The sequence below is a fragment of the Pristiophorus japonicus genome, chromosome 3, assembly GCF_044704955.1.
Source record: "Pristiophorus japonicus isolate sPriJap1 chromosome 3, sPriJap1.hap1, whole genome shotgun sequence".
Taxonomy (NCBI): Eukaryota; Metazoa; Chordata; class Chondrichthyes; family Pristiophoridae; genus Pristiophorus; species Pristiophorus japonicus.
In genome coordinates this window covers 139,601,327-139,614,643 of record NC_091979.1, presented here as the reverse complement: position 1 = coordinate 139,614,643, position 13,317 = coordinate 139,601,327, and the positions used below count along the sequence as shown (strand labels likewise).

The following is a 13,317-nucleotide window of genomic DNA, read 5'->3' as shown; positions in this document are numbered from 1 at the left end:
GGTGTCCCTGGAGATGGATCACGCGGTGTCCACCGGTACTCTCGCAGCCTTCCGTAAGAGGTGGGCGCCGGAGGGCATCATCAGCCCTGGCAACCAAATTTAAATTTGATGTAATTACTGTAAAAATTGAATTTGCAATTTGTTGGTTCTGGTGCCCTTCCAGAGGGGCACTTGAAAATAGTTGTAGATCTGTTGACCCCTTGACCTACAGAGGATGCATGAGTGCCAGAAGATTTACTCGGCTGCATCCTCCATCAGGATCAAGTGGGATAAATATGTTCCGGACTCTTGATGGGTCAGTGGCCGTTGGACTCCCTGCTGGTGGAGTTCAGGCCTTCTGCCTGGAGCATGGCCCATATCCTCTATCTGGGAGTCTACCTCAGCCCTGATGAGGAAGCCTTGCCGGCGCTGGATAGGACTGCGTCGTATGCTGACCAACAGGGGTCGAGCGCTAGTAATAAACCAGCTGGTGGCCGCTATGCTGTGGTATTGATTGGTCACTTTGACCCCTCCCCCTGCTTTTGTCACCAAGATACAGAAGAAGCTCGTCAACTTCCTCTGGGACAACAGGAAGCTTTGGGTCTCTGCTGCGGATCTGAGTCTCCCACTTAGTGAGGGCGGTCAGGCCTTGGTTTGCCTGAGTACTGTAAGGTTTACACATTTCATGATCAAGGCATAGCAAGAGGCCACAGGATAACATGATTTAAAGAAAACCTGTGGGACTGTTGGGCAGGAGAACGAACGCCAACCTGGGGCAGGTGGTGACTCATAACTGATCAATGCAATTTCTGCTGTCAGAAGCGAGACCCGATTAACATTGAGACAAAGTGTTTTGATACAATCAAGCAGAGGAGCCCATGGATTAATTGGCTGGAGAGGAAAAACCAGTTCCCTATGGAGACGACAAGTCTGCGAAAACCCAGGACAACAAAGGATCCCACAAGGCATGCATTTTTGGATAACGGGGCACAAAAGATAAGGAGTTATCTTTTGCCCTGTCGATTCCGTGCACCAAAGTAAATGTGTATCTTTGCCATCCAAACACATCCAGACTCATCTTCACAGCCATCGAGACTCATCCAGATGCATTAACTGAAAGCAGCCCAGTAGGAGATCTGTATAATCAAACGGATATTATATATATATATATATATATATATAAGAGCTGAGAACCAAGAGCTCGGAACAACAGGAAGAAGGAAGAAACAACAGTTCAGGGGAACCGGTCGAAGAAACACCTCGGAACAGCAGGTCAAAGGAACAACGACCACGAAGCAAGCAGCTGGGACCCACCATCTTCCCTAGCTCCTCGAGCCTACAATTAACAACAGCAGCAACTGGCTGGATGGGTGATTGTATGTCTTCGATCAATCTCTAAGAAGTTTCGTTCTGTAATTTTTAGTTGGTTTTTGTGTAATAAACTAACACTTCGGTTTAAGCCTAAACTTTGAGTTACGTGGAGTCTTTCCTGTAATTCCCAAGGTCTATGAATCAAAGTAGAGTGGAAAATGAACACCATATAGTACCCAGGCTGCAACTTTTCGTCTTCAGACCCTGCAGAGATACCTGTATGTCGAGTCCCCTCTTGGATGGCGTGCACTGGCAACGTATCTCTTCCACCAGCTGTACAGCTTCAATTATGACATGCAGCTCCTGTTTGTGAACCTGGGAGGCATCAGGACTGCCATGCGGGGGCTGCCTGTCTTTTACCAGGAACTCATCAGGGTCTGGAACAGAGTCGCCACCAAGCGCAGTTCTCCACCGTCTGGAGTGGCAGCTGTCCTTCGGGAGCCACTGCTCAGGAATCTGTACCTCCATGAGCGCGGTTTTAGTTGGCAAGCGGATGAGAGGGCTGTGATTGGCAAGGTGAGCAGGGTCAGGGACCTGCTGGATTGCGGAGGAGCGGGCTGGCTAGCGCCAGAGGAGCTGACATGGCGCCTATCCTGGGCCAATGTCCGGCTTGCGGCCACTGCCATCGAGTTGCTAAAAATAGCACTGGGCCCTGACTCCATTAGGTGCATCGAGGAGGCTCAAGCATGTGGGGCGATCCCGTTTGAACTGACCCTCATCCGGACAGAATTCCTCATCGCGCCAAGCCCCGGAACCTCCCTCAGGAGCCAGTGCCTCTCAACTTGAGCCTCCTCTGGGAAATCCCCTCTGTGCCTTTCAGTTCAGCACAGAGGGGTTTCCTCTATGGGCTGCTCTTGCCCACCCTCCACTTTGCATCCTTGTCTGCCGTCTGGACACGCCATTGCGCACTATCTTGCCATCCAGAGGAGTGCTCTCTATGCGGGGGCCCTCTCTTTATTTATTGGGGACTTGGCCTGGAGGGTGTTGCACGGGGCAGTCCTGTGTAATCGGGTTTTAAGTCTGTTCACAGACTGCCAGGCCCTGTAATTTCTACGGTCTGGAAGAGTCCGTGTTCCATGTTTCTATGGAGTGCGTCAGGTTGCAGCCCCTGTTCCAATATTTGAAGTGGCTGCTCCTCAAATTTTGGTTGCACATCAGTCCCATGCTCCCGATCTTTGGGCATCCTGTGCAGAGAGGAGCGGACGGGTCGGAAGGCCTCCTTGTAGGGCTGCTCCTGGGCATGGCCAAGGTGGCCATTAACCAGTCCAGACAGTGGGCAGTCGAGGGGGTTGTTCAGCCTGACTACCTGCCTCTCTTCCGCGGTTATGTTCGAGCCAGGGTGTCCCTGGAGATGGAGCATGCGATGTCCATCGGTACGCTCACGGCCTTCCGTAAGAGGTGGGCGCCAGAGGGACTGGAGTACATCATCACCCCCGGCAACCACATTTTTATTTGATCCACCAATGTCTAAAGTTTAATTTGTTTAAGTTTGTAGGTTTTAGTGCCCCCCCCCCCTTTAATCAAGGGACACTTGATTTACACGTGCAACTCAAAATAGTTGTGAGTGAATTAGTCAGTCACGTGATCTTCACAAGACTCAATAAAACCCCAGCCAGTTGGGTTCAGGGGATCTACAATGAAGCAGGTGGTTGTGAGCCTGGTGGATGATCTGGTAATGTGTAGCGTGATTATTAAATCTTTGATAATGAACCAACTAGTTCTTAATATCAATTCTTAAGCAAAGGACCCATGAAGCAAATACATTACAGACGGCCATCCTGCTTGGGAGTCTCTGTGGGATTCTGGGCTGATTTTAATGGGCTGACAGGTGGCAGGTGACATTCACACTACATAAGTGCCAGTTAATGACCATCTTGAAGAATAAATATTCTAGTTGAAATGGCCTGTTCATGCTTGATTTCTGCCAGCTACCATTTAAGCCTTACAGGGAGCCCAATCCCTGCAATGATGTCCTGGGCAGTGATAACTAGCTTCTGACAACCACAAACATCTTTCCTTGCATCAGGTATGACTCTCAGAACGTGAGCCTTTTCCCTTTGACCTCTATTGACCTCATTTTTGCTACTGCTACTTGATGCCATACTCAGTCAAATACTGCTTCGATGTCTGGGGCAGTTCATTTCACCTCTCCACTGGCATTCAGCTCTTGCATCCATATCTGGATCAAAGCTGCGATTTTGTCTGGAGCCAAGTGGTTCTGGCAGAACCCACACTGAGCATCGGTTATGTAGGTTATGTGCAGTATTAGGTGGGTTCTAACCAATATTGATTAGTCAGCAAATATTAATTTACTCTATTTGCTTTTTTATATTGAGGATTGGTACAGAGGCAAAGTCCAGAGGACACAGTTTTTTTGGGTTTCTACTTTGAGATGCCACAAAATGCAAAATACTTACAGGACGTCCTTGTAGACCTGGACGACCTGAGAATCCTTGATGACCTTTCAGGCCCTTTGTACCCGTCTGTCCTCTGTCACCTTTTTCACCTTGAAGGCCTTGAGGACCCTGGAAAAAGTACAAACATTTTATGATTCCAAGGCTTGAAACCAGCAAAACTATGTTTATTCAATCCCCATTTAATGGTAATTCTAAATATATAATAATATTTGCTGTTACATAGCATGCTACCATGTTGAAACATCTTCAGCAACAATGCAGCACTTCCTCTGTACAGTGCTGGAGTGTCAGCCTAGGTCTTGAATCTATAGCTTTCTGAACAAAGATGACTGTAATAGAGCTCCACCTAGTGGACTACTGATGTAGCAAGGTCACATGATGACAGATTCTGTTAAGGAGCAGTCTTGTAGCATTTGTGCTTGAGTAGCTGTGTAATAATATCACAATTGGCGATGAGAATAGGATATTTGGATTCCTTAGCTGATATTTTTGATGGTGGATAATCCTGCAAACAACAAAGATACTTTGAGAGGTTCTTTGTTTTGAAGAACAGCTAAAAATCCAAGGTAAATTTCAAGCACACTTAGATAAACTGTCACGTTGCCAGAGTCCAGATGGCAGTGCCTATGGGTACAATCAGGCTCTTGGGTGAGTTCTATCATGACCGAGAGACTTTCAGAGCATATGTGGAGTGGCTAGAAACATTTTTCACCATGGATAGTATAGTTGGAGTTCCCGATAATGAAAACTGTAAGTGGTTGGTTTTATAAAGGAAACAGGCTATTTTCTTGACTGAAGCAGGCCCCGAGGTGTATGAAACCCTGAAAAATTTGCTTGTTCCCATCAAGCCAAAGGAGATGCCACTGACGGAATTATAAGCACTACAGTCCTGAGCCCCTAGAAATTGTGAAAGTTATCATTTTGGAACACAAAATCAATTAACTGATGAGGGTATCAGTGAATACGTTGTAGCATTAAACAAGCTATCCATTCACTGTCATTTTGGAAAGTTTCAGGAATGAGCATTGAGTGATCGCTTTGTTTGTGGGATGAAAATGAAGCAATCAGAAGGAAGCTGTTGACAACTCCTAACTTGACTTTTGATTTAGCTTGTCAAACAGCTATGTTGATGGATATGGCCGACCAATACACCCGAGAATTTCATGCCATTTCCAGTCATCAGACAACTGAGCTGAATTGCCTGCAGGCTAAAAGTAAAAAGCAGTTGGGCCCCAAGGCCTCAGCAACTGGCCAAGGTAATAATGAATTGAAGTTGTGCTATCGGTGCCTGGGACAACACATTCCTCAAAGCTGTCCATATGTGAAGGCAGAGAGTTTCTGCTGCAAAAAACTGGGCATCTTGAGAAGGCATGCTGACTGAAGAGTAAACCAACCTTCAATGCTAGAAGTAGAAATTGCCAGACACTACATAGCATTAAAGAGAAGCAACAGGATGAGGAGGTTCTGGAGATACACATCATCAGGAGCATGAGGGTATCTAACAGTGATTCACAAAGTATCATTGTCCAAGTGGAGGTTGCAGGAACTAGGATACTCATGGAAATCAACACTGGTGCATCCATGAGCATAGTCTCTGAATCGCTGTATCTCGACAAGTTGCATGATTTTCGACTGGAGAAATCGAAGATAGGGCTGTGAGGCTACTCAGAAGTGCAAATCCCTGTTGTAGGAAGTACCACCATACCGGTGAAATACAAGGATCAGTTTCAGAGCTTGCCTCTCATAGTAGTGGCAGGAGACAAGCCTGCCTTGATAGGTAGAAATTGGTTGAGATCACTGAAGCTGGATTTAATGAGATTTTTCATGTGGAAACAAAATTTGTATCGAAAGATGACATCATCAAGCAGTATCCGATGGTATTCTGCGAAACAGGCAGTCTGATCCAAGGCTTCAAGGTGAGTGACAGAGTGCAGAAGAACGCAAAACCAGTTTACTGTAGGCTATGTCCCGTACCATACGCATTCAAGGAGAAAGTTGAGCAAGAACTCTAAAGACTAGAAACTGAGATCATTATCTCTAACATCGATCTAATTAATTGGTCTACACCCATTGTTGTTGTACCTAAGTCAGATGGTAAGGTAAGGTTGTGTGGTGATTATAAAGTAACCATAAACCAAGTTCTAGAGGATAATCTACCCAATACATTGCCAAATGTAGAAGATTTGTTCACAATGCTGACAGGTGGCCAGATCTTCTCAAAGTAAGATCTGACGAATGGCACCAGATTCTGCAAGCATTGAAGGGGTAGTATGCTGTTTAGATGACATACTCATTTCAGCACCAAGCAAACACATCAATAATAATGCGCTGAATGAAGTGTTCAAATGACTAGAGAAGCACAGAATTTCAGTTATAAGTGTGAGTTATTTCAAAACTCAGTGGAGTACTTGGGACACAGAATAGACAAAGATGGTTTACATCCAACCAAGGGAAAGCTGGATGCAATCAGAAATGCACACATTCTCAAGAATGTCACTTTGATCATTTTTGGGTCTTTTGAACTACTATTGGAAGTTCGTACCAAATTTGGCAAAAGTGTCACATCCACTGAATGAGCTGTTGAAAAAAGACTCATTGGAAGTGGTCAGAAGAATGCGACACAGCATACAAAGAGTGTAAAAGCTAATTGGTAAAGAGCACCATGTTAGTTCACTATGATATATCTAAGGGGATCAAGCTAACATGTGACACCTCTCCGTATGGAGTTGGGGCAGTGATCTCTCATGTACAAAATAGTGGGGAGGAGAGACCAATTGTTTTTGCTTAACGTACTCTCAGTGCCAGTGAGCGGAATTATGAGCAGATCGAAAGAAAACCTTTGGCATTAATTTTTGGGGTTAAGAAGTTCCACAAATACTTGTTTGGTCATACGTTTACCATCATTATTGACCATAAGCCCCTGACAGCAATCCTCCATCCAAAGTCATCAGTTCCAACCTTAGCTGCAGCCTGAATGCAGAGAAGGGTTTTTTGTAAGGGTATAGAGTTGTAGCAGGCAAAGAGCAGACAGATAGGTGGTCAAGAATGGAGATACTGTAGGTAGTGAATTGATCTGACATGTAAAATGGTCCAGATTAAGAGGGCTTATCAGTATTAGGAGGGTCTGAGGAATCGGTGAAATGCCTCTACCTTATGGTATGGATTATAATTGCCTATTGTATGTAACACTTGCTTATATATGTAAAGCACACTTATAACGAATTAAGCCTGATGATTAATGAACCATCCTTAATCTTAGTAACACATAACAAACTTCGCTTAAGCAGTAAACCAACCGGTGCTTTTGTGGGAGAGGTACACACTTCGGTTTGTTGTATAAACTGTGGATGTGAACCATTGTTCTGAGAAGGTTCACATTTGAACTTTTCCTTTGCATGTGCTGAAAATAAACTAGTTGTACCGAAGGTTTCATTTGGCTGATTCCGTGGTCGTTATATGGGCGGGGATGTTGATTCCTTATATCAGGGAGTCCACCTTTAAGGAGAGAAGTCTTCATTTAACCCCTACGTTTGGCGTCACGAACAAGATACAGATTCTCCAATCAGATGATGTGGCAGCTGCTGTTGTGGTGAGTCCGCCTTTTGTACCACCTACAAGTTAGAGCTGCAGCATTGACGGGGAAAGAGAAGTATCCTGTATAAAAAACAAGTTATAGCGAATCATGGAAGAATGAAAGCCGAGCTAGGAGATAGGTGTTTTTCTCGAAGCTTGGTCGTGCACAGCGGTGCAAACAAAGAAGGAATACAACCAAAAGGACTAGAAAAATGGCCAGTAAAATAGAATGGCAATGGGGACTGGAAGGATCTCTAGTATTTTTGCTAGCTGAGAAAAATGGGAAATTAATAGAAATGATGAAAAAGCAAGGATGGCAGCCAGGAGACCCACCAGACAGACAGAGGAAATGTTGGGATAGTCAAACTAACTATAAAACGGAGCAAGCCGATGTAATGATGCTCACCTGCTACCGGGGATAGGTAAACAAAATAGATATTCAAACAAAACAAGTTCAAGAGTTGCAGGGTAAGATTCAAGAGTTAGAGGGTAAAATAAATAAGCTGGAAGAGACAAAAAACAGGACCGGACAGACAGTGCAATGTGCAGTCATAACAGGACCACCTATGGCACCAGCAGTAGAACAGCTGTACCTCTCGGTGGGTAAGAATAGCCCACAAACCTAACCTGACAATAAACCGGACTGGGGTGAGTAGGCCGATGGCGAGTACGAAGTAGATTATGGGCATCTAGCATCTCTTCCAGCTTTTGCCAAAATTCCGGAATCCTACTATTTGTTTTAGGGGTTGGCAATTCATTCAATTGTATTTGTCTCTCATGTGGACTGAGCGGTACCTCCTGTATGGTAATTCGAGCTGTTCTTTGTCCATTGGCATATGATAATGGCTACCTACAAGTGGCACCTATACACACCACTACGACTCCTGCCAATGGACAAAAAACAGCTCGAATTACCATACAGGAGGTACCTCTCAGTCCACATGAGAGACAAATACAACTGAATGAAGTGCCAACCCCGAAAACAAATAGTAGGAATACGGAATTCTGGCAAAATGTGGAAGAGATGCTAGACGCCCATAACCTAACCTTAGCAGACATTCACAGTCTAGTAAAGGCCAAAAAAGATCCAATAAACAACACCAGTGGTACAAAGCTGGGACTGGCAGCGTAGGGGAGGGGCCAGTATACCAAAAGTGCAAAAATTGGACTTCCTGAAGCACAGGATGGATGGATGCTAGGGACCGATCAGAACAAATTGGAGTAAGATAATGAAAGTAACAATAGTGGTAGGGGATTCTATTGTAAGGGGAATAGATAGACGTTTCTCCGGCTGCAATTGAAACTCCAGGATGGTATGTTGCCTCCCTGGTGCAAGGGTCAAGGATGTCTCGGAGCAGCTGTAGGACATTCTGGAGGAGGAGGATGAACAGCCAGTTGTTGTGGTGTATATAGGTACCAACAATATAGGTAAAAAATGGGATGAGATCCTTCAAGCTGAATTTAGGGAGCTAGGAGTTAAATTAAAAAGTAGGACCTCAAAGGTAGTAATCTCAGGATTGCTACCAGTGCCACGTGCTAGTCAGAGTAGGAATTGCAGGATAGTTCAGATGAAGACGTGGCTTGAGGAGTGGTGCAGAAGGGAGGGATTCAAATTCATGGAACATTGGAACCAGTTCTTGGGGAGGTGAGACCAATACAAACTGGATGGTCTGCACCTGGGCAGGACCGGAACCAATTCCAAGGGGAAGTGTTTGTTAGTGCTGTTGGGGAGGGGGTTAAACTAATATGGCAGGGAGATGGGAACCTATGCAGGGAGACAGAGGGAAGTAGAATGAGGGAAGAAGCAAAAGATAGAAAGAAGAAAAGTAAAAGTGGAGAGCAAAGAAACCCAAGGCAAAAATCAAAAAGGGCCACATAACAGCAAAATCTAAAGGAGCAAAGTGTATTAAAAAGACAATGCAAGGAGTATTTGTAATAAGGTGGATGAATTAACTGCGCAGGCAGCAATTAACGAATATGATATAATTGGCATCACGGAGACATGGCTCAAGAGTGACCAGGTCTGGGAACTCAATATCCAGGGGTATTCAACATTCAGGAAGGATAGACAGAAAGGAAAAGGAGGTAGGGTAGCATTGCTAGTTAAAGAGGAAATTAACGCAATAGTAAGGAAGGACATTAGCTTGGATGATGTGGAATCTGTATGGGTGGAGCTGCGGAATACCAAAGGGCAGAAAATGCTCGTGGGAGTTGTGTACAGACCACCAAACAGTAGTAGTGAGGTTGGGGACAGCATCAAACAAGAAATTAGGGATGCGTGCAACAAAGGTACAGCAGTTATCATGGGTGACTTTAATTTGCATATATATTGGGCTAACCAAACTGGTAGCAATACGGTGGAGGAGGATTTCCTGAAGTATATTAGGGATGGTTTTCCAGACCAATATGTCGAGGAACCAACTAGATGGCTGGCCATCCGAGACTGGGTGATGTGTAATGAGGAAGGACTAATTAGAAATCTTGTTGTGCAAGGCCCCTTGGGGAAGAGTGACCATAATATGATAGAATTCTTTATTAAGATGGAGGTGACACAGTTAATTCAGAGACGAGGATACTGAACTTAAGGAAAGGTAACTTCAAAGGTATGAGACATGAATTGGCTAGAATAGACTGGCGAATGATACTTAAAGGGTTGATGGTGGATAGGCAATGGCAAACATTTAAAGATCACATGGATGAACTTCAACAATTGTACATCCCTGTCTGGAGTAAAAATAAAACGGGAAAGTTGGCTCAACCAGGCTAACAAGGGAAATTAAGGAGCGTGTTAAATCCAAGGAAAAGGCTTATAAATTGGCCAGAAAAAGCAGCAAACGTGAGGACTGGAAGAAATTTAGAATTCAGCAGAGGAGGACAAAGGGTTTAATTAGGAGGGGGAAATAGAATATGAGAGGAAGCTTGCTGGGAACATAAAAACTGACTGCAAAAGCTTCTATAGATATATGAAGAGAAAAAGATTAGTGAAGACAAATGTAGGTCCCTTGCAGTCAGATTCAGGTGAATTTATAATGGAGAACAAAGAAATGGCAGACCAGTTGAACAAATACTTTGGTTCTGTCTTCACGAAGGAACACACAAATAACCTTCCGGAAATACCAGGGGAAAGAGGGTCTAGTGAGAAGGAGGAACCGAAGGAAATCATAATTAGGCGGGAAATTGTGTTAGGGAAATTGATGGAATTGAAGGCCAATAAATCCCCGGGTTCTGATAGTCTGCATCCCAGAGTACTTAAGGAAGTGGCCATGGAAATAGTGGATGCATTGGTGATCATTTTCCAACAGTCTATCGACTCTGGATCAGTTCCTATGGACTGGAGGGTAGCTAATGTAACACCACTTTTTAAAAAAGGAGGGAGAGAGAAAATGGGAAATTATAGACCGGTTAGCCTGACATCAGTAGTGGGGAAAATGTTGGAATCAATTATTAAAGATGAAATAGCAGCGCATTTGGAAAGCAGTGACAGGATCAGTCCAAGACAGCATGGATTTATGAAAGGGAAATCATGCTTCACAAATCTTCTAGAATTTTTTGAGGATGTAACTAGTAGAGTGGACAAGAAAGAACCAGTGGATGTGGTGTATTTGGACTTTCAAAAGACTTTTGACAAGATCCCACAAACGAGATTAGTGTGCAAAATTAAAGCACATGGGATTGTACTGACAAGGATAGAAAACTGGTTGGCAGACAGGAAGCAAAGAGTCGGGATAAATGGGTCCTTTTCAGAATGACTAGTGGAGTTCCGCAGGGCTCAGCGCTGGGGCCCCAGCTCTTTACAATATACATTAATGGTTTAGATGAAGGAATTGAGTGTAATATCTCCAAGTTTGCAGATGACACTAAGCTAGATGGCGGTGTGAGCTGTGAGGAGGACGCTAAGAGGCTGCAGGGTGACTTGGACAGGTTAGGTGAGTGGGCAAATGCATGGCAGATGCAGTATAATGTGGATAAATGTGAGGTTATCCACTTTGGTGGCAAAAACACGAAGGCAGAATATTATCTGAATGGCGGCAGATTAGCCAGTACACGCTAGGGCTTGCTGGCCTCCAGCGGAGGTATGGGACGGCAGGCAGGGGATCCAAGAATGTTTATTAGTGCAATGTTAGGGGATAGCGTGTGCCAATTATACCCAACCTTGTGGGCATGACACAAGCAGGATTGTGGGCTAGTAGGAATACCACCTATCAAAATTCCCAGACCTGAACACAAAGCTCATCGACAGTACTCACTAGTGCCTGAAGCTGAGGTAGCGGTCTGTCAGGTAGTGCAGAAATTGGAGAAGCAAGGGGTAGTGATACAGATAATTGCCTCCACTAATTCACCTGTGAAGCCAGTAAAAAAGCCTGACAGATCTCACCGACTGGCTATCGATTACACCGCCCCTGAATAAGGTAACTCCCCGAGAGCACCCGATAGTGGCAAACCCAGACACAATTTTTAATGGTCTGAATCCAAAACATAAGATATTCACTGTGCTTGATATAGCAAACGGATTTTGGGCTATACCTTTAGATGAAGAGTTAGAAACAAAATTTGCCTTCACCATGAAGGGTAAACAATCCACATGGACTAGAGTGCCACAGGGATTCCATAATAGACCGAGCATATTTCACCGAGTACTGTCAGGAATTTTGGAACCAGTAGACGTGGGTGAAGGAAGCACCCTTTTTGCAGTATGTGGATGATATCCTTATTGCCTCCAGTACAGAACAACATACGTAATAGCTTTAACTACAGTGCTAGGAGTTCTACAGAATTCTGGATTAAAAATAAATCCTAGAAATGTACAGGTGGGAAGGAGCGAAGTAACATATCTAGGATATATAATAACGCAAGGGAAGAGGCAGGTGCCTGAGGACAGAAAGGAGGCGATTCGGTCAATGCCCAGGCCAGGAACCATGAAAGGGGTTAGGCAGGTACTAGGGCTATTCAACTATTGCTGATATTTTATCCCCGAACATACCGAGATGGCACAACCTATACAAGACCTGGTCAAAGGGGGAAACCCTCCAAAGAGCCAGTGTACTGGGGCCCTAATCAGGAAACAGCATTTGTAAAGTTAAAACAAGCTCTCACAAGTGCTCAGCCCTGGGATTACCTGACCAGAATAGACCCTTCCACATCTATACCTACCACAGTAATGATCATTATAACGCGATAGTGACCCAATTACATGGGGACAGACATAGGCCAGTGGCATATTACTCAGGTAAGCCGCAACCTGTAATTGCAGGACTGTCAAGATGTGTGGCTGCCCTGGGCTGTGCTGCGTGGGCCATCAGAGTTAGCGAACCAATAGTAATGTCAGGGCTCATTATCCTACATACCCAGCATACCTTAGTAGAATTACTTAACACAGGAAGGCTAAAAACGGTATCTGACGTGCGAAGGGCTAGGTGGGAAGCAATGCTCTTGCCCCCCAACGGGACGATAACAATAATAAATGACATGTGTAACAACCCTGCAGGGTGGATCATTACGGAGGGAGAGGAACATCAGTGTAGCCCGACAGGAGAAGACAAGGGAAGTAGTCAGGCTTGAGGAGGCAGACATGGATCTATATGTAGATGGGTCTCGGTGCTATATCAATGGGACACCACAGACGGTATGGGCCATGGTAGATAGCAATGGACAGGTTAGAAGGGAAGGACGGCTAGAAGGGGGCCTATCTGCTAAAGTGGCTGAATTGGTGGCTCTCACTGAGGCTCTGAGAATGGCAAAGGGGAAAAGAGTAAACATCTATACAGACAGTCAGTATGTTTTTGGAGTGGTGCATGATTATATGATAGCCTGGAGTAGACGGGGATACATGACATCAGGAGGAGGGCTGATAAAACATGAGGAGATTGTTAAAAAATTAGTGGAAGCCTTCCTCCTAGCCCAAGAGTGTGCAATAATAAAAATCAAAGCGCACATAAAAATTACCAACCGAAACCAGCAGGGAAACGCAAATGCATGG

The 13,317-nt window shown here is 44.7% G+C and overlaps 1 protein-coding gene across 1 annotated transcript in view; it reads right to left on the bottom strand.

Moving 5' to 3' along the window:
* The window catches only part of LOC139254460 (collagen alpha-1(II) chain-like), a 42,797-nt gene extending 30,291 nt beyond the window's left edge, over positions 1–12,506 (bottom strand). Inside the window, exons 1-2 of the mRNA XM_070873687.1 lie at positions 12,492–12,506; positions 3,768–3,875 (exon numbers count right to left, since the gene is read on the bottom strand). Coding sequence (XP_070729788.1) covers positions 3,768–3,875; positions 12,492–12,506 — 123 coding nt within the window. The remainder of the gene's footprint in view (positions 1–3,767; positions 3,876–12,491) is intronic.
* Positions 12,507–13,317: the final 811 nt, after the last annotated feature.